The sequence below is a fragment of the Manis pentadactyla genome, chromosome 19 (assembly GCF_030020395.1).
Source record: "Manis pentadactyla isolate mManPen7 chromosome 19, mManPen7.hap1, whole genome shotgun sequence".
NCBI lineage: Eukaryota > Metazoa > Chordata > Mammalia > Pholidota > Manidae > Manis > Manis pentadactyla.
The window spans coordinates 1,465,797-1,488,051 of NC_080037.1; the positions used below are offsets into that span (position 1 = coordinate 1,465,797).

Genomic DNA, 22,255 nt, shown 5'->3' on the forward strand with positions numbered 1-22,255 from the left:
TCTCTCTGTGGCCCCTCTGCCCTTGGGGCACAGAAGCTGGTCCGCCTCCCTCTGCGCTCCTTTAGGAAGAGCTGCTCTGCATGCAGGTGTGAGGAGGAGATTTCGGGGTCCTCCTGCTCTGCATCGTGGACCCTGTGAAGATGTTCCCGCCCTTGAGTCTTGCCTTGGGAGGAGTGAGTGTTGTGGACGTCATGTTAGCTGACCCGCTGATGAGGGTAAACACTGCGACGGGAGCACACAGTACACACAGGGGAGCGGGGGCCGATGAGCCGACGAAAACAGAAAACTGTCACACAAGCAACCCCAAAAACCTTCTTTGACCTTGAGCTCCTACTGATTGATGTTCAGTCTCTCTCCGTCCTGTCCGGATGTCACCAGACCTACGCTGTGCTCACCACGTCCTCTTCTTTGGGGGCCTTGACCGATCCTTGAGAGCAGTCGCTGCAGCTTGGCCTCGTGCTTGGCCTCCACCGAACTCGTTCTGGCTGAGGTATCATCGTCCCCTTATCACAGAACACAGGGAAGGCTTTCATTCCTCGTCTCGCTGCATCTTCCTGCAGCCCAGGGCCGGTTTGAGCACCTCCTCCCCTTGACATGCTCTGCCCACCTTCATTCGGCCCCTCCTCGTCGCAGCTCCCTGGCCTTTCCTCCCTGCAGCCGGCAGCTCATGAGCTGCGTCTCGTTAGTTGGCTTTCGTTCCTCGCCTGTCCTTTAAGTCTTAGTGTTGTTCTGGTTTCTTTCTCTCGTCTGACCTGGTGGTGTATTTCTCAGTTTCCTAGTCATACAATGAGGTAATAGTTGTACTTACATCATAGTGTTCTTCTGAGAATTAAAAATAATGTTTTCAGTGCTTAGTGTAGTGCCCAGAACACAGTTTTTAACAGATGTTATCTGTTATTGTTATTCCACTTTCATGGTGCTTCCCTAATCTATAAATTGTACTGCATATAAAATAAATATATGAAAATTAATAGTATTCTTTATATACCTGAAATAACCAGGTAGAAAATGTAATTTTTGAAGAGAACACCATTCACATGGTAAGTAGGTTTATCCTGGCTGTCTGTCATATGCTTAATAAAAGATGTGGGAGACGTTTATTGAGAAAACTGCAAATTTTACTATAGGCAATAAAAAATACTTTAAAAATGAATATACCATGTTCATGGGTGGGAAGATTGAGAATTATAAAGATATCAGTTCTTTCCAAATTGATCTATAAGTTCAGTATAGTTCCAGTCAAATTCCTAGCAAAGTTTTTGTGAAGCTCAAAGACTTCTCGTGCAGAAGAGCCAGGATAGTCCAGACAGTGCTGCAGAGGAAGGAGATGCGGCGGTGATAGGCAGGACCTCACTGGGGCAGCAGCAGGACCTTTCATGAACCTTCGTGTGCAGAGCAGTGTGACGTTGGCAAGGGACGAGACAAGCACAGCGGGACGGCGGTCGGCGCGCCCAAGGCGTGACCCATGTGGCTCCGTGAGTCACTGGGCAGGGAACAGATCGATTAGTCACTGAGCTGTGCTGCATGATTGCCTATGGAAAAAATCGGTCATCTTAATTCTGTGTCTAAGATTCTTCTTGGAATTTGGGGCTCATACTCCAGCAGCGCGTCCCACACTGAGCAGGTAACAGCTCAGCTCTCCTTTTTATGTTCTGTGTCCCGTTCCGGATGCCTCCCTTATCCTCCACATCTAATCAGTAAGAGGTTTTGCAAATTTTACCTTCTTCACATTTTCTTCCCTCCTTTCTCTTCGCTCCTACGGTCACAGCTCCGGCTTTACTCTGGGGCTCCTGCTTTTCTCCCACAAGGGCATCTTTCACGGAGCTTTCGGCGACAGCTGTGTCAAAGTTCTAATCTGCCCATGTCATGACTACTAAGCACATCCCAAAGTACTCCACCACCTGCGGAATCAAGTCCAGGGTCCTTACCGTGTCTCCAGAAGTGAAGTCCCTCTGGCCTCGTCTGCAACCCCGCCCCTGCCCCCCGCCCTGCCCTCTGCTGTCTTCACTCACTCTGCCCCTCTGCGTCGTGCCGTCTCTCCCTTTGCCTTGGTAATTTTTATGTCCTTTAAAACTCTGCTTGGAGTTCTTTGTATATTATGGATACAGATTCTTTATCCAGATATATAATTTGCAATATTTCCATTCTCTTTAGCAGTGTCTGAGTTGAACAGAAGGTTTTAATTTTGATAAAGTCCAACTTATGTATTTGTTCTTTCACGTCTTGTGCTTTTGCTGACACATGTCAGAACTCATCACCTCACCCGGGTCACGAGGGTTTTCCTGTTCATTTTCGTCTAGAAGTTTTCCTCAGTGACTTTGCATTGGTTGTGTGAAGTCTCTAAATTAGGTGCCATTAAAAGTGCTCTTACAGTAAACTGTTCTCCTGGATGAATAGGTGGGACAGACACAGTAGCCTGCACCAGGAGAGAGGGAAAGTAAAGGCAGAAGGCAGAAGTAAAGCCTGTCTATCCCTGCCTTAAATACATACTTACCCCGCACATGTAAGCGAGTACTTGGAAAGCTGGTATTTCCATTTTTAAAAACTGAGCAAGAAAAGAAACTGGAGGAGAGTTGAAACAAAAATAATTGGCCAAATAATTGATTAAACAATTTAGCATTGCTTTTCGCCTTTGGAGGGCAGATGATGGGAAACCCAGGGCTCCGGAGCTGCCCTGGCCTGGGTTGAGTCCCGGCTTTGACACTTGCTGACTCAAGGCCCCAAAGGCCTGTTACTCCCGCTTTCTGAGGGTCATTTTTTCATTGTATAATGTACATAGGTATATTGTATTTAGCACTTGCAGAATTGGTAAGTTTCTGAATTTCAGTCAATCCCAAATATTTACTGAGCAGCTGCTCATGAACAAAGCAAAGGGCTGGCTCACATGGAGCTCGTGTGGCTTCCGGCTGGGGTGTTAGATGACAAGCAGGTCGACAGATAGCCTACAGGTGGCCAGTGCCTGGCAGGAGTGGTGGGGCAGGGGACAGAAGGAGACCAGGGCGGAGGGAGGCTGTGTGCTGCACGGAGGGGCAGAGTGCTGTAGATACGGGGCATTCAGGAGGTCCTGCCCATCTCTGGTGTGAGCAGAAATCAGAAGGGACTGAGGGAAAGAACTGCAGACATCAGGGGAAGGTGTTTCAAGAAGAAAGGGAACAATTTGTGCCAAGACTGCGAGGTGGGAGCAGACCTGCTCTACTCAAGGGACAGTGAGTTGGTGAGGTTCGTGGTGCCGGGGCAGCAGTGGAAGTTTTCCGTGGCAATGGGAGATTACGTCAAGGTGTAGACACGGCCAGACGACATAAGGCCTTGTGGCCATCCAGGAGGGCTCTCTGCCGGGGAGTGTCATGCCGCGTTTTCACAAGTCTCACTCTCTGCTAAGGATAGAGCAGGCGGTGCAGGTGTGTGTGGGGAGCCAGATGGAGCCCAGAGAGGAGGCCAGTGCAGGCGTCAGAGGGAGAGTCGGTGGGCGTGGACTGGAGTGGCACACGTGGAGATGGCCGGATTCCCGAGGTACTTTAAGGGTGGGTGGACAAGAAGAGGAGAGGAATCAAGGATCACTCTAAGTGGGGTTTTTTTTTTGGCCTGTGCAATTGGAAGGATGTGGAGAGTAGGGTGGGAATGAAGAGGTTTATGGGAGATGGTGGAATTCAGTTCTGCTGTGGACACTAAATACGGAATGTCTGTAAGTGGCAGTCCTTAAGTGGGCGTGGAGTTTGTGGAGAAGGTTGGATGGAGGCACAGATGTGGAGGCCATCAGGATGCAGATGGCATTTAAGGCTGTGGGACTCAAGGGGCTCACCACGCCAGTGAATGTAGATAGGTGGACCGTGCCCTGAGCTCTTCAACACATAGGGTCAGCCTGGTGGGAGAAGACCATCCAGGGAGGCAGAGGAGGAGCAGCCAGTGAGACGAGGTGAGAGCCCAGTGGTGCAGATCTCCCAGGTGTGGGGAGCACCAGGTGTGCCAAATGTTTGCTCAAGAAAGGTCCATCTGAGGATCAGCCATGGGGCTTGGCAGCGTGCAGGTGGTTTGGCATCTCAGTGCGCAGCTGTGGTGGAGTGAGGCCTGGACTGGCAGTGGGTTTGGGAGAGTGGAGGAGAGGGCTGTCTGGCCAGTGGGGTCCAGCCCTGGGCAAGTTCACTGTGGATTCAGGGTGACCAAAGAAATGACACTAGAACGTTCTTGGGGTGAAAGGGTTATACCCTACTTTATTTCCAGGTGGCAGGTCAGTCACTAGAATCCCATCCACTCAGAGCAAATCTGCATGCAGCAAGCTGGTCTCTGCCTCTGGGCCCCTCTGCCCGCACAGCCATCCCAGTCTCTGTCCTCAGCACTGCCACCACTCCAGCCTCTGCTCTGTTCTCCTGCAGCCTTGCAGCCATGCCACCGTGTTGCCCAGAGCACTGGGCAGGGGTCTTTATATAGAGTAAATAATAATGTACTGCCTGCACATGTGTAGTGAGCTAGCCAACCAGGACCAGGTGAGAATCCTCGCCACAGGAACCTTCATTTTATCCACAAATACTAATCTCTGCTTCTACAAAGGTTTCCTAGTTTTTAATTTAATTTTGCATATTTTAATAAAAAGTTTAAATTGGGCCTGTGTCTCATGAACTAATGCTTGAGAGAGATAAGAACTTTATATTGATTACTTCCAATATTCAAAATATGTTAATATTTTATCAGTTTTAATTCTGGACCAGAATGAAACATATTCCCCTTGCTTTAATTCTTATTTTCTTTTGATTATTAGACTTAAAACATACAGGGTTCACTTAGTCTTTGTAAAAATCATTTTTTTTAATTTGAAGCAAATAATTTGTATTTTGAAGCTTACAAAGTACTAGCATAGTTCTTCCCCCTCACATAGATATCTTAGGAGTTCAAGATGAGAGATTATGTAGGTCAAAGTCATTTCTCTCTGTCTTTAGGAAATGGAGTTATTTTTTCCTTCAAGTGGAGTTTGTGGTCCCGCAAACACTGCTAAATTTACCAACTGTACCTGTTGCATTATTAAGCCCCATGCCATCAGTGAAGGTAAGTGCTATGTTGAATACAGTGTATCTACTACATTTTGTTAATGTTTATTTCTCAATGTATTTTATGTGTAAAAATTGAAGTATAATTTTAATATTTTCATTTTTTCCTTGAAGGCATGTGAATAAAGAGGACATAATATGAAGGGAAAATCTGTCTAAATCTGTATTTATTTTTATCCTTGTGTCTGTAAATTTTAAAAAAGATGTTCTTTGGGTTGCGATCATGGTTATGCTCATCCCATCCCAAGTCTTGAGTCCTTGACTTTTAATCTGCCCCCTTTCCCCCCAACATGTAACTGATTTGTTAATTCAGTGAAGTAGCACTCCTAATGTACAACTTAGAGCAATGTCCGCTGCACCTGCTGTGTGCCCTTCTGAGAAAGGTGGAGAAACTTCCTTTGCTTCTCATTATCTGAAACAAACTTCTCTGAGATTTATCGTATATATACATGTACACACACACACACACATATGTGTGTAGATAGATTTGTATATAATGATGTATACTGAGAGTTTGCAAGCTTTTTTCTTTTTCTTCATCTGTTTATTTTAGTCAGTTGTATGTAGTTTTGTTGGCTATCCCAAATCTGTTTGGAAATGCAATGGGTATAATTTAAAAGATCATCTTTATAAACTAGACTGTGCCAAAAAATGAGCATTAATTGAATGGGTTTTTTAGTTTTATTTTTTCTAAGTGCCACAGTAATTCAGGTATACAGGAGAATATTTAGAAAAAAAAATATTAAATAACTTACCTGTTTTCCCATCAGCCTGACAGTCATTGTTAACCTTTTGCTATTTCCTGCAAATCCTTGTCTTCTGCATATGTGTGTGTGTGCACACTGCGGTGCATGACTGTAACTGTGCAGGTCTACAGGCTGTTTCAGTTTTCAGGAGCGTTTTTGGCTGCTCTTATTTCTTTATGAACAGTTTACACTATGCAATCATAAAAAGGTCGTATATTTCGATACTTCAGTTGCTTCTAGTTTTCTGATGTTAAAAATAAAGGTTTGAAAAATTTCTTTGTACATAAATATTTGACAATGTCTCCAGTCATTTCCTCTGGCTAGCTTCCTGGAAGTAGACCTATTGATTGAATGGATATGAACCTTTAAGATCTTGTTGCATAATTAATAGTTCTTTATCTAGGAAGTACTTTAATAGCTTTTAGATCCTTAGGAATGTAGTTACAGGGAACTAACTTGCTTGAAGGGTAACACATTTATGGAGAAATCACCACTGTGTGCTAGCTAGTAAACTGAGGGCCTTATACACCATGTCTTTTGATTTTCACAGCAATTATATCAACTAGGTGGATATGTCATTTCTTGTCCAGAAAAGTGAGGCAAGGCTGTATGAAATATGTTATTTCCTTCAGTTTAGAGTAGGGGATCCCAGAAGCTGACTCTGGCTCTGCGTACTCTTTTTCTACAGGTATTGCCCCACAGCCACCCATACATGATTTAATGTGATGAGACAAATCCTTCTTGTTTAGAGGTCTCAACTTCATAAAAGCTTATCTTTGGCATCTCAGTACATTCAATTTGCTGTTCACCTGCTTCAGTTTTCCCTGAGAAAAATGTGATGCACGCAAAGAAATAAAGTATAAGTAAAATAAATACTAGTTATATACTTTAATAACTGCACAGGTAAATATAACAGACCTAATAAAACAATCGTTTAAATGACAGGTGATGTCAAAATGACTGATTTTATATTTATACAGGTTTAAATGAATTCTGGTCAGAGCTTTTCTTTAAAGATTCACTATATTTCATCTTTTCATATTGATCTGTAGCATTAGAGGCATATGAGTTAATTAAAGCAAAAAATTTTTATAGAATCTAATCAGCTGGCTGACTACTCTTTTAAACTTTGGCATTTCAAGGCTTTTTCTTTTATTTTTGGTCTAACCCTCGATTTTAGGGATCCTTTAAGACCATTTTGAAATGTGTAATTAACCCAGTGAAGCTTAGAATTAAACTGTCGCTCTAATGGAATATACAGTTGACCCTTGGACCGCACGGGAGTTAGGGCACTGACTCCCCACATGGTCAAAAACCACGTATAATTTTTGACTCCTCCAAAAACTTAACTACTAAGAGCCTACTCTCGGAAGCCTTACCAAGGAGAGAAACAGTTTATTCACACATATTATGTATATGTATTATATACTGTATTCTTACAATAAAGAAGCTAGAGAAAAGATTTCTTCAAATTCTTGCAAATCTGTAAGAAATTTTCCACGCAGTTGAAACCCGTGCTGTTCAAGCGGCAGCTGTAGTTTGAAGTATCATTGAGTTATTATTAGATTCATTTGGTCCCCTTTCAATTGCTGGTTTATGTTTATCTTTTTCCATAATAATCCCATTTCCTGGTATGTCTAATTGTACCTGTGGTCTAGTGTAGTCATGAGAGATGAAGAGATGTTTTTAAAAAGGGGTTGTTGATAAAGAGAGCAGCTGAGATGGAGTAAGGTTGTTCCCCTCTGTTGACCGCGACTCCCCAAAGAAGGCCGGAATAGCCTTGGTCACGAACAGTGATTGCATTCCCCAAAGAAGGCAAGGGTAGTTTTGATCAAGCAGGACTAAGTTTATTGCTTACTACAGAAGGAGAGCACGCCTTGATGGAGCCTCTGTAGACTTCACAAGGGGAGGGGTCGTGGGCAGATTGTAGTTTCAACCTTGAGGGACTGAAGGTGGCTCTACCAGCGCAGTGATCTGATTGCAACGTGGCAGAGTTCATGATAGTGTAGGACTGGTGGAAACGGGCGAGGCAGCAGTCTTCACCCTGTCTTGTAAGTGTACAGCTGTTTGCCCAGTTGAGGGGCTGTTGTGAAAAAGGGACAGTTTGAGTATCTGTTGTTGGAGTGAGTGGCCTTCAGGGAAGTTCCTGGAGCAAACAATGAGGTTATTTTCTCATTTTCAGCCCTGTCTCTGTGAGAAGAGCCTCCTGGCACAAGTGACAGGCCCCCGCGGGTGCAGCGCCTCGGTCCTCAGCCCTGCAGTGGGCCTCTCTGGGTGCAGCGGTGCGCTCACTGCCAGGGGAGCTAGAGGAACGGGCTTAGTTTGTAGAGCATATGTTGGGAAAAAAGAGCAAGTTGTACTTGGGGTGTTCGCGGTGTTTTGTCCATGTGGATTGAAGTATATTTTGTCATTTGGGGACTCAGGTTTTAAAAGGGAGGAAAAACAGGGTGAATGTTCTTCTGTTTTTCTTTACTTTTTAATTTAAAAATTTGCAGTGTGTGTTTTGATGTCTGCAGTATTATTTATATGTAGTTACTTTGATTCTGTCAATAAAATAAATTCATTTTACTCTGAAATCAGGCTGTATAGATTTGAATTCTGGCTCTGCTGCTTATTAGGTTTGGGATATTGAAAAATAACCTCTTTGTACCTTATTCCTCATCTGTAAGCTGAGAAGAATAGTATGCCTTCTTCACTGGGGAACTGTCAGGATTAACGTCCTAAGCACGGTGCCCAGCACTGAGTTAAGCGCTACTTAAGAGTTAGACATTGTTACTGTCATGATTACTACTCTACTGCTCTGACCACTACCACAGCAACTAATACCATTCTTTTTATTTTTAAGTGAAGTTGAGTGACTCTTTAGTAATAAAGCAATAGTTTGAAATGCTAACAAAAGCCACCACCCACATTCATCACCCTAGAAAGAAAGAAAATCCCTCTCGCAGTCTAAGGGACGAAGCATGGTAGTCGTTTCCCTCAGTTAGAGTCTGGGTCTCACCTGAGTCGGCGAGGTGGGGTCAGCGCTCACACAGTCTGGGGCCAGCTGCTGTCAGCTGTCACCCACTCTGGGTGTCCAGCTGGCGCACGGCAGCAGGTGGCAGCCACATCTGGGGAGCGGCTTTTCACTAGTAATGGTCAAAAAATTAAGCCTTTTGAGGTATTAGAGTCCTGAGGTTTTGTTGGAAATTTTCTTTCCTTATAACTTTATGAATTAAACAATTTTACTGGATTGTTTCATGACATCATCCTTTCTGAAGTTTAATTTCGTCCTCAGTAAAATGAGTCAGGATGGTTTAAAAGTTTCCTCTCAGCCCTTAAACCCAGATATTCTATTATTCTGTGAAAAATTATTATAAACGGAAATTGTATTCTGTATCTTAATGTTATGTTTTGGCTGTTAAAGTTAATTCTATTTTCATGGAGACTGAAATTTTATATTTTATTTTTTAAAAGACAGTTTGGGGGTTGTCTATTTGCATTTAATTAATTAGGAAACAAATCACTTATTAACATATTGGTCAATTTCTGAACTTACTGTCAGAATTGGCTCTGATAGGCTAATTGAGACAGGACTGGTAGCAGTTTGATCATATTTATCTAGTTCTGCACTTTAAAGAACTGGGTCATTCTTACTTAGCACCTCTTCAGTGTTTTAAACTCTGCCCTGGCTGATAGTTTTGGTGCTGGGCGGGCCAGGAGCCCTGTGAGGCACCTGCTTCCCCCGTGGAATCCCCCCAAGCATTTGGGCTGATTGGATTGGCTCCTAGCTTTTTCATATTCGATTTTCTCCAGCTCCTGGGACCCTGTGAAAGACAAGTGAAACTTTTTGGTGTAAAGAGATTGGATTTAAACATCGCAAATCTAACTCTGTTTCCATGACAGTTCTTGGAGTGGGCCCAGTTTTGCTTAGAGTGACACAGGTTTTGCGTTTTTTTATTTTTTTTTTTAAATAATTATTTTTTATTGAAGGGTAGTTGACGCACATTATTACATTACATTAGTTTCAAGTGTACAACACAGTGATAAAACATTTATATACATAATTCTAGGTTCCAGCTATCACCCTACCAAGCTGTTACAATATCTTGACTATATTCCTTATGCTATACATTACATCCCGGTTACTTATTTATTTTACCATTGGAAGTCTGTCCTTTTTTTTTTTTTTCCTTTTTTTTTTTCTTCTTTTTTTTTTTTTTGTGAGGGCATCTCTCATATTTAGTGATTAAATGGTTGTTAACGACAATAAAATTCTGTATAGGGGAGTCAGTGCTCAATGCACAATCATTAATCCACCCCAAGCCTAATTTTCGTCAGTCTCCAATCTTCTGAGGCATAACAAACAAGTTCTTACATGGAGAACAAATTCTTACATAAAGAATAAGTTACATAGTGAACAGTACAAGGGCAGTCATCACAGAAACTTTCAGTTTTGCTCATGCATTATGAACTCTAAACAGTCAGTTCAAATATGAATACTCATTTGGTTTTTATACTTGATTTATATGTGGATACCACATTTCTCTTTTTATTATTATTATTTTTAATAAAATGCTGAAGTGGTAGGTAGATACAAGATAAAGGTAGAAAACATAGTTTAGTGTTGTAAGAGAGCAAATGTAGATGATCAGGTGTGTGCCTGTAGACTATGTGTTAATCCAAGCTAGACCAGGGCAATAAAACATCCACGTATGCAGAAGATTTCTCTCAGAACAGGGGGGGGTGAGGTTCTAAGCCTCACCTCTGTTGATCCCCAATTTCTCACCTGATGGCCCCCCTGCGACTGTGCCTGTCTTAGGTTGTTCCTCCCTTGAGGAATCTTACCCGTCTCTGGCTAACCAGTCATCTTCCGGGGCCATACAGGGAAATGTGAAGTTGGTAAGTGAGAGGGAAGCCTTATTGTTTGAAAAGATTAGCTTTTTACTTCTTTGCATATTTATGCCCTGTGGCTTCTATGCCCAGCATTTGTCTTGAGGTATCTTTACCACTTGGAAGAATTATGATACTCGGTAAATTTGATATGAGGCACGAATTCTATTTAAGGGTTGTAATTAGGAAGGAAGAAGAAAAGCTATAGAAGTAGCAGGCGGGAGAAAACATGGGAAGATTGATTATTTCTTTGACATATCTTCTTGTAGAGTAACTTCAGCATGTATAGATTTTAAGCTACTACTTAAATTGCGCACACACATTAAAATAATGGGAGTATAGTTACATAACCAAAGCATATCTGTAATTGCCAGCCATCTCCAGTGAAACCAAGAAAACCAGTTAGGCACCTTAGGCATTTGTGAAAACTTATCTATGATATGGTGGATATTGTCCAACTGAACTTGAACAGTCTGAGAGAAATCAGACAAATTAAAACAACCCATTCCTGGGGAATGTTCACATCCCTTATGTTCTTTTAACAGTAAATAGTCTGTAGTTGTAAGATTTTGGAGCGCTACAATTTGCACTTCTCCTAATTCTTGGTTGAGTTCCAACAGTATAGATCCAGTCAAATTTGTTGTTTTACTGTATGCACAGGCCAGCTTGGATATCTCCTTCCTCATTCCCATGGCAAGTCCAGGAGCTGGTGGGATGAGTGCATCTACAGCTGTAGCAGTGCGTGGATCTTTGTTGGGGTTTTTTGATGATCATCTTCTGGCATGAGTCTTCCAGAGAGTGCTGATGTTGGAAGTTCTCTTTCATATCGTATCTTAGTTCATTTTCGGGGTAGCCAAATTAGGCTTTGATCCTCTGTATAGACGCAAACAGACCCTTTGCCTACACTTTTATATGCCCTTTATACCCTTGTGTAGAACTCATTGGAGGTTACCACACAGGAACTGCCCTTTTTTTTTTTTTGCTTTGTTTTTGGTATCACTAATCTACACTATCTACACTTACATGACGAATATTATGTTTACTAGGCTCTCCCCTATACCAGGTCTCCCCTATAAACCCCTTTACAGTCACTGTCCATCAGCATAGCAAAATGTTGTAGAATCACTACTTGCCTTCTCTGTGTTGTACAGCCCTCCCTTTTCTCCTACCCCCCCATGCATGTTAATCTTAAAAGCCCCTTACTTCTCCCCCCCTTATCCCTCCCTACCCACCCATCCTCCCCAGTCCCTTTCCCTTTGGTACCTGTTAGTCCATTCTTGAGTTCTGTGATTCTGCTGCTGTTTTGTTCCTTCAGTTTTTCCTTTCTTCTTATATTCCACAGATAAGTGAAATCATTTGGTATTTCTCTTTCTCCGCTTGGCTTGTTTCACTGAGCAAAATACCCTCCAGCTCCATCCATGTTGCTGCAAATGGTTGGATTTGCCCTTTTCTTATGGCTGAGTAGTATTCCATTGTGTATATGTACCACATCTTCTTTATCCATTCATCTATCGATGGACATTTAGGTTGCTTCCAATTCTTGGCTATTGTAAATAGTGCTGCAATAAACATAGGGGTGCATCTGTCTCTCTCAAACTTGATTGCTGCGTTCTTAGGGTAAATTCCTAGGAGTGGAATTCCTGGGTCAAATGGTAAGTCTGTTTTGAGCATTTTGATGTACCTCCATACTGCTTTCCACAATGGTTGAACTAACTTACATTCCCACCAGCCGTGTAGGAGGGTTCCCCTTTCTCCACAGCCTCGCCAACATTTGTTGTTGTTTGTCTTTTGGATGGCAGCCATCCTTACTGGTGTGAGGTGATACCTCATTGTAGTTTTAATTTGCATTTCTCTGATAATTAGCGATGTGGAGCATCTTTTCATGTGTCTGTTGGCCATCTGTATTTCTTTTTTGGAGAACTGTCTGTTCAGTTCCTCTGCCCATTTTTTAATTGGGTTATTTGTTTTTTGTTTGTTGAGGCGTGTGAGCTCTTTATATATTCTGGACGTCAAGCCTTTATCGGATGTGTCATTTTCAAATATATTCTCCCATACTGTAGGGATCCTTCTTGTTCTATTGATGGTGTCTTTTGCTGTACAGAAGCTATTCAGCTTAATATAGTCCCACTTACTCATTTTTGCTGTTGTTTTCCTTGCCCGGGGAGATATGTTCAAGAAGAGGTCACTCATGTTTATGTCTAAGAAGTTTTTGCCTATGTTTTCTTCCAAGAATTTAATGGTTTCATGGCTTACATTCAGGTCTTTGATCCATTTTGAGTTTACTTTTGTATATGGGGTTAGACAATGGTCCAGTTTCATTCTCCTACATGTAGCTGTCCAGTTTTGCCGACACCACCTGTTGAAGAGACTGTCATTTCGCCATTGTATGTCCATGGCTCCTTTATCAAATATTAATTGACCATATATGTCTGGGTTAATGTCTGGATTCTCTAGTCTGTTCCATTGGTCTGTGGCTCTGCTCTTGTGCCAGTACCAAATTGTCTTGATTACTATGGCTTTATAGTAGAGCTTGAAGTTGGGGAGTGAGATCCCCCCTACTTTATTCTTCTTTCTCAGGATTGCTTTGGCTATTCGGGGTCTTTGGTGTTTCCATATGAATTTTTGAACTATTTGTTCCAGTTCATTGAAGAATGTTGCTGGTAGTTTCATAGGGATTGCATCAAATCTGTATATTGCTTTGGGCAGGATGGCCATTTTGACGATATTAATTCTTCCTAGCTGTGAGCATGGGATGAGTTTCCATCTGTTAGTGTCCCCTTTAATTTCTCTTAAGAGTGACTTGTAGTTTTCAGAGTATAAGTCTTTCACTTCTTTGGTTAGGTTTATTCCTAGGTATTTTATTTTATTTTATTTTATTTTTATTTTTTAGATAATTATTTTTTATTGAAGGGTAGTTGACACACAGTATTACATTACATTAGTTTCAGGTGTACAACACAGTGATTCAACATTTATATACATGATAATTCTAAGTACCAGCTATCATCATACCAAGTTGTTACAATATTTTGACTATATTCCTTATGCTATACATTACATCCCGGTTGCTTATTTATTTCACAATTGGAAGTGTGTACTTTTTCTTGGTTGTTGTTGTTAGGGCATCTCTCATATTTATTGATCAAATGGTTGTTAACAACAATAAAATTCTGTATAGGGGAGTCAATGCTCAATGCACAATCATTAATCCACCCCAAGCCTAATTTTCGTCAGTCTCCAATCTTCTGAAGCATAACGAACAAGTTCTTACATGGAGAACAAATTCTTACATAGTGAATAAGTTACATGGTGAACAGTACAAGGGCAGTCATCACAGAAACTTTTTGTTTTGCTCATGCATTATGAACTATAAACAGTCAGTTCAAATATGAATACCCATTTGATTTTTATACTTGATTTATATGTGGATACCACATTTCTCTCTTTATTATTTTTAATAAGATGCTGAAGTGGTAGGTAGATACAACATAAAGGTAGAAAACATAGTTTAGTGTTGTAAGAGAGCAAATGTAGATGATCAGGTGTGTGCCTGTAGACTATGTGTTAATCCAAGCTAGACAAGGGCAATAAAACATCCACATATGCAGAAGATTTCTCTCAGAACAGGGGGGGTGAGGTTCTAAGCCTCACCTCTGTTGATCCCCAATTTCTCACCCGATGACCCCCCTGCGACTGTGCCTGTCTTAGGTTGTTCTTCCCTTGAGGAATCTTACCCGTCTCTGGCTAACCAGTCATCTTCCGGGGCCATACAGGGAAATGTTAAGTTGGTAAGTGAGAGAGAAGCCTTATTGTTTGAAATGGTTAGCTTTTTATTTCTTTGCATATTTATGCCCTGTGGCTTCTATGCCCAGCATTTGTCTTGAGGTATCTTTACCACTTGGAGGAGTTATGATACTCGGTAAATTTGATATGAGGCACGAATTCTATTTAAGAATTCGTTGTAATTAGGAAGAAAGAAGAAAAGCTATAGAAGTAGCAGGCGGGAGAAAACATGGGAAGATTGATTATTTCTTTGACATATCTTCTTGTAGAGTAACTTCAGCATGTATAGATTTTAAGCTACTACTTAAATTGCGCACACACATTAACATAATAGGAGTATAGTTACATAACCAAAGCATACCTGTAATTACCAGCCATCTCCAGTGAAACCAAGAAAACCAGTTAGGCACCCTAGGCATTTGTGAAAACTTATCAATGATATGATGGTTATTATCTAACTGAATTTGAGTAGTTTGAGAAAAATCAGACAAATTAAAACAACCCATTCCTGGGCACTGTTCACATCCCATATGTTCTTTTAACAGTAAATAGTCTGTAGTTGTAAGATTTTGGAGCGCTACAATTTGCACTTCTCCTAATTCTTGGTTGAGTTCCAACAGTATAGATCCAGTCAAATTTGTTGTTTTACTGTATGCACAGGCCAGCTTAGATATCTCCTTCATTCCCATGGCAAGTCCAGGAGCTGGTGGGATGAGTGCATCTACAGCTGTAGCAGTGCGTGGATCTTTGTTGGGGTTTTTTGATGATCATCTTCTGGCATGAGTCTTCCCGAGAGTGCTGATGTTGGAAGTTCTCTTTCATATCGTTTCTTAGTTCATTTTCGGGGTAGCCAAATTAGGCTTTGATCCTCTGTATAAACACAAACAGACCCTTTGCCTACACTTTTATATGTCCTTTATATCATTTTGTAGAACTCATTAGAGGTCACCACATAGGAACTGCATTTTTTTTTTTTTAATCATTAATCTACACTTACATGACGAATACTTTGTTTACTAGGCTCTCCCCTATACCAGGTCCCCCCTATATACTCCTTTACAGTCACTGTCCATCAGCGAAGCAACCTGTTGTAGAATCACTACTTGTCTTCTCTGTGTTGTACAGCCCTCCCCTTTCTCCCACCCCGCTATGGATGCTAATCTTAATACCCCCCTACTTCTCCCCCCCTTATCCCTCCCTACCCACCCATCCTCCCCAGTCCCTTTCCCTTTGGTACCTGTTAGTCCATTCTTGAGTTCTGTGATTCTGCTGCTGTTTTGTTCCTTCAGTTTTTCCTTTGTTCTTATATTCCACAGATGAGTGAAATCATTTGGTATTTCTCTTTCTCTGCTTGGCTTGTTTCACTGAGCAAAATACCCTCCAGCTCCATCCATGTTGCTGCAAATGGTTGGATTTGCCCTTTTCTTATGGCTGAGTAGTATTCCATTGTGTATATGTACCACATCTTCTTTATCCATTCATCTATCGATGGACATTTAGGTTGCTTCCAATTCTTGGCTATTGTAAATAGTGCTGCGATAAACATAGGGGTGCACTGATCTTTCTCATACTTGATTGCTGCATTCTTAGGGTAAATTCCTAGGAGTGCAATTCCTGGGTCAAATGGTAAGTCTGTTTTGAGCATTTTGATGTACCTCCATACTGCTTTCCACAATGGTTGAACAAGTTTACATTCCCACCAGCAGTGTAGGAGGGTTCCCCTTTCTCCACAGCCTCGCCAACATTTGTTGTTGTTTGTCTTTTGGATGGCAGCCATCCTTACTGGTGTGAGGTGATACCTCATTGTAGTTTTAACTTGCATTTCTCTGATAATTAGCGATGTGGAGCATCTTTTCATGTGTCTGTTGGCCATCTGTATTTCTTTTTTGGAGAACTGTCTGTTCAGTTCCTCTGCCCATTTTTTAATTGGGTTATTTGTTTTTTGTTTGTTGAGGCGTGTGAGCTCCTTATATATTCTGGACGTGAAGCCTTTATCGGATGTGTCATTTTCAAATATATTCTCCCATACTGTAGGGATCCTTCTTGTTCTATTGATGGTGTCTTTTGCTGTACAGAAGCTATTCAGCTTAATATAGTCCCACTTACTCATTTTTGCTGTTGTTTTCCTTGCCCGGGGAGATATGTTCAAGAAGAGGTCACTCATGTTTATGTCTAAGAGGTTTTTGCCTATGTTTTCTTCCAAGAGTTTAATGGTTTCATGGCTTACATTCAGGTCTTTGATCCATTTTGAGTTTACTTTTGTATATGGGGTTAGACAATGGTCCAGTTTCATTCTCCTACATGTAGCTGTCCAGTTTTGCCAGCACCACCTGTTGAAGAGACTGTCATTTCGCCATTGTATGTCCATGGCTCCTTTATCAAATATTAATTGACCATATATGTCTGGGTTAATGTCTGGATTCTCTAGTCTGTTCCATTGGTCTGTGGCTCTGCTCTTGTGCCAGTACCAAATTGTCTTGATTACTATGGCTTTATAGTAGAGCTTGAAGTTGGGGAGTGAGATCCCCCCTACTTTATTCTTCTTTCTCAGGATTGCTTTGGCTATTCGGGGTCTTTTGTGTTTCCATATGAAGTTTTGAATTATTTGTTCCAGTTCATTGAAGAATGTTGCTGGTAGTTTCATAGGGATTGCATCAAATCTGTATATTGCTTTGGGCAGGATGGCCATTTTGACGATATTAATTCTTCCTAGCCACGAGCATGGGATGAGTTTCCATCTGTTAGTGTCCCCTTTAATTTCTCTTAAGAGTGACTTGTAGTTTTCAGAGTATAAGTCTTTCACTTCTTTGGTTAGGTTTATTCCTAGGTATTTTATTTTTTTTGATGCAATTGTGAATGGAGTTGTTTTCCTGATTTCTCTTTCTGTTGGTTCATTGTTAGTGTATAGGAAAGCCACAGATTTCTGTGTGTTGATTTTGTATCCTGCAACTTTGCTGTATTCCAATATCAGTTCTAGTAGTTTTGGGGTGGAGTCTTTAGGGTTTTTTATGTACAGTATCATGTCATCTGCAAATAGTGACAGTTTAACTTCTTCTTTACCAATCTGGATTCCTTGTATTTCTTTATTTTGTCTGATTGCCGTGGCTAGGACCTCCAGTACTATGTTAAATAACAGTGGAGAGAGTGGGCATCCCTGTCTAGTTCCCGATCTCAGAGGAAATGCTTTCAGCTTCTCGCTGTTCAATATAATGTTGGCTGTGGGTTTATCATAGATGGCCTTTATTATGTTGAGGTACTTGCCCTCTATTCCCATTTTGCTGAGAGTTTTTATCATGAATGGATGTTGAACTTTGTCAAATGCTTCTTTAGCATCTATGGAGATGATCATGTGGTTTTTGTCCTTCTTTTTGTTGATACGGTGGATGATGTTGGTGGATTTTCGAATGTTGTGCCGTCCTTGCATCCCTGGGATGAATCCCACTTGGTCATGGTGTATGATCCTTTTGATGTATTTTTGAATTCGGTTTGCTAATATTTTGTTGAGTATTTTTGCATCTACGTTCATCAGGGATATTGGTCTGTAGTTTTCTTTTTTGGTAGTGTCTTTGCCTGGTTTTGGTATTAGGGTGATGTTAGCTTCATAGAATGAGTTTGGGAGTATCCCCTCCTCCTCTATTTTTTGGAAAACTTTAAGGAGAATGGGTATTATGTTGTCCCTGTATGTCTGATAAAATTCCGAGGTAAATCCATCTGGCCTGGGGGTTTTGTTCTTTGGTAGTTTTTTGATTACCGCTTCAATTTCCTTGCTGGTAATTGGTCTGTTTAGATTTTCTGTTTCTTCCTGGGTCAATCTTGGAAGGTTGTATTTTTCTAGGAAGTTGTCCATTTCTCCTAGGTTTCCCAGCTTGTTAGCATATAGGTTTTCATAGTATTCTCCAATAATTCTTTGCATTTCCGTGTGGTACGTCGTGATTTTTCCTTTCTCGTTTCTGATACTGTTGATTTGTGTTGACTCTCTTTTCTTCTTAATAAGTCTGGCTAGAGGCTTACCTATTTTGTTTATTTTCTCGAAGAACCAGCTCTTGGTATCATTGATTTTTGCTATTGTTTTATTCTTCTCAATTTTATTTATTTCTTCTCTGATCTTTATTATGTCCCTCCTTCTGCTGACCTTAGGCCTCATCTGTTCTTCTTTTTCCAATTTTGATAATTGTGACATTAGACCATTCATTTGGGATTGCTCTTCCTTTTTTAAATATGCTTGGATTGCTATATACTTTCCTCATAAGACTGCTTTTGCTGCGTCCCACAGAAGTTGGGGCTTAGTGTTGTTGTTGTCATTTGTTTCCATATACTGCTGGATCTCCATTTTGATTTGGTCATTGATCCATTGATTATTTAGGAGCGTGTTGTTAAGCCTCCATGTGTTTGTGAGCCTCTTTGCTTGCTTTGTACAGTTTATTTCTAGTTTTATGCCTTTGTGGTCTGAAAAGTTGGTTGGTAGGATTTCAATCTTTTGGAAGTTTCTGAGGCTCTTTTTGTGGCCTAGTATGTGGTCTATTCTGGAGAATGTTCCATGTGCACTTGAGAAGAATGTATATCCTGTTGCTTTTGGATGTAGAGTTCTATAGATGTCTATTAGGTCCATCTGCTCTACTGTGTTGTTCAGTGCTTCCGTGTCCTTACTTATTTTCTGCCTGGTGGATCTATCCTTTGGGGTGAGTGGTGTGTTGAAGTCTCCTAGAATGAATGCATTGCAGTCTATATCCCCCTTTAGTTCTGTTAGTATTTTTTTCACATATGCTGGTGCTCCTGTGTTGGGTGCATATATATTTAGAATGGTTATATCCTCTTGTTGGACTGAGCCCTTTATCATTATGTAGTGTCCTTCTTTATCTCTTGTTACTTTCTTTGTTTTGAAGTCTATTTTGTCTGATATTAGTACTGCAACCCCTGCTTTCTTCTCACTGTTGTTTGCTTGAAATATGTTTTTCCATCCCTTGACTTTTAGTCTGTACATGTCTTTGGGTTTGAGGTGAGTTTCTTGTAAGCAGCATATAGATGGGTCTTGCTTTTTTATCCATTCTGTTACTGTGTGTCTTGATTGGTGCATTCAACCCATTAACATTTAGGGTGACTATTGAAAGATATGTACTTATTGCCATTGCAGGCTTTAAATTCGTGGTTACCAAAGGTTCAAGGTTAGCCTCTTTAGTATCTTACTGCCTAACTTAGCTCGCTTATTGAGCTGTTATATACACTGTCTGGAGATTCTTTTCTTCTCTCCCTTCTTGTTCCTCCTCCTCGATTCTTCATATGTTGGGTGTTTTGTGCTGTGCTCCTTCTAGGAGTGCTCCCATCTAGAGCAGTCCCTGTAAGATGTTCTGTAGAGGTGGTTTGTGGGAAGCAAATTCCCTCAGCTTTTGTTTGTCTGGGAATTGTTTAATCCCACCGTCATATTTGAATGATAGTCGTGCTGGATACAGTATCCTTGGTTCAAGGCCCTTCTGTTTCATTGTATTAAATATATCATGCCATTCTCTTCTGGCCTGTAGGGTTTCTGTTGAGAAATCTGACGTTAGCCTGATGGGTTTCCCTTTATAGGTGACCTTTTTCTCTCTAGCTGCCTTTGAAACTCTTTCCTTGTCCTTGATCTTTGCCATTTTAATTATTATGTGTCTTGGTGTTGTCCTTCTTGGATCCTTTCTGTTGGGGGTTCTGTGTATTTCTGTGGTCTGTTCGATTACTTCCTCCCCCAGTGTGGGGAAGTTTTCAGCAATTATTTCTTCTAAGATACTTTCCATCTCTTTTCCTCTCTCTTCTTCTTCTGGAACCCCTATAATACGGATATTGTTCCTTTTGGATTGGTCACACAGTTGTCTTAATATTGTTTCATTCCTGGAGATCCTTTTGTCTCTCTCTATGTCAGCTTCTTTGCATTCCTGTTCTCTGGTTTCAATTCCATCAATGGCCTATTGCATTCTATCCATTCTGCTTATAAACCCTTCCAGAGTTTGTTTCATTTCTGCGATCTCCTTTCTGGCATCTGTGATCTCCCTCCGGACTTCATCCCATTTCTCTTGCGTATTTCTCTGCATCTCTGTCAGCATGTTTATGATTCTTATTTTGAATTCTTTGTCAGGAAGACTGGTTAGGTCTGTCTCCTTCTCTGGTGTTGTCTCTGTGATCTTTGTCTGCCTGTAGCTTTGCCTTTTCATGGTGATAGGAATAGTCTGCAGAGCTGGGACGAGTGACGGCTGGAAGGACTTCCCTTCTTGTTGGTTTGTGGCCCTCCTCTCCTGGGAGAACAGCGGCCTCTAGTGGCTTGTGCTGCGCAGCTGCGCGCAGACAGGGTTTCTGCTTCCTGCCCGGCTGCTATGGAGTTAATCTCCGCTGTTGCTGTGGGCGTGGCCTGGCTCTGGCAGCTACTCCAAAATGGTGGAGTCGCGTTGGAGCAGGAGCTGCTGGGAGGCTATTTATCTCCGTAAGGGGCCTCCCTGCTCCCTGCAGCCCAGGGGTTAGGGTGCCCAGAGATCCCGGATTCCCTACCTCTTGATTAAGTGACCCGCCCTGCCCCTTTAAGACTTCCAAAAAGCACCCGCCAAAACAAAACAACGCCCACCAAAAAAAAAAAGAAAAAAATTTTTTAATTAAAAAAAAAAAGTTTTTAATTAAAAAAAGAAAAAGGTGGTCGTTCGTTTTTCTTTATTCTCGGGTGCCAGCCTCAGGCCTCTGCTCACCGGTCTTGCTGCCCTGTTTCCCTAGTATTGGGGTCCCTATCCCTTTAAGACTTCCAAAAAGCGCTCGCCAAAACAAAACAGTAAAAAAGCAAAAAAAAAAAAATGGTCGCGCGCTTTTCTTGTGTCCTCCGGCACCCAGCCTCCAGTGCCTGCTCACTGTTCTTGCTGCCCTGTTTTCCTAGTATCGAGGGCCCTGCACTCTGGCCCAGATGGCGGGGGCTGGGTGCTCGGCAGCCCTGGGCTCCGTCTCCCTCCCGCTCTGCCTGCTCTTCTCCCGCCGGGAGCTGGGGGGAGGGGCGCTCGGCTCCCGCGGGGCCGGGGCTTGTATCTCACCCCCTTCGCGAGGCGCTGGGTTCTCTCAGGTGCGGATGTGGTCTGGATATTGTCCTGTGTCCTCTGGTCTTTATTCTAGGAAGAGTTGTCTTTGTTATATTTTCATAGATATATGTTGTTTTGGGAGGAGATTTCCGCTGCTCTACTCACGCCGCCATCTTCCAGTCACTCGTTTTTTATTGTTTTATGCTCTGAAAGCGAATAGTTGGAATTTATAACGTGCACCAGCAACATTGAAGTTCATGCAGGACTTTTGAATGCTTAGAGCTTAGCATGCATTCTTGAAACACAAAACTGTAGTCAGTGAGAATATCTGGTGAAATTGTAAGTTATGGGAATTTTAAATGAAATTAGTGGTTTATTGATTTAGAAGCAATCTTAAGAGTTTTGCTAGTCTCTCAGTAAAGAATCCCAACCTTCAGGAAGGAATGCATTTAATGGTCCTGAAGATGTAGATGTGTATAAGGCTACTGAGAAAGCTTCACTTAGAAACAGTGAAATTTTATTAGCAAATATGTTCTAACATCAAATAAACTTCAGAGGAAAATGAGAGCCTCTCGGATTGTCAGTTTTACTGACAACTGAGGGCAAAGGGGAAGAGCACTCCTCGAGTTTTTTTTAATAAAATTGATGGAGGGGGCTTTTCTAAAATATAGAACAACAAAAAGTTTTATTACAAATACTAGTTCATGTTTATAGAGTGCTAGGTACCTTACATGAATTATTTTACTCTCAAAACTATGAGGGTATTATTTGAAACCCTTGTCACAGAGGAGGAAAC

General features: G+C 41.5%; 1 protein-coding gene across 2 annotated transcripts in view; it reads left to right on the plus strand.

The window, feature by feature from the left end:
• The window catches only part of NME7 (NME/NM23 family member 7), a 158,615-nt gene that overhangs the window by 43,252 nt on the left and 93,108 nt on the right, over positions 1 to 22,255 (plus strand). For both annotated transcript variants that reach the window (XM_036900424.2, XM_036900429.2), the window contains exon 7: positions 4,932 to 5,037. In XM_036900424.2, coding sequence (XP_036756319.2) covers positions 4,932 to 5,037 — 106 coding nt within the window. The remainder of the gene's footprint in view (positions 1 to 4,931; positions 5,038 to 22,255) is intronic.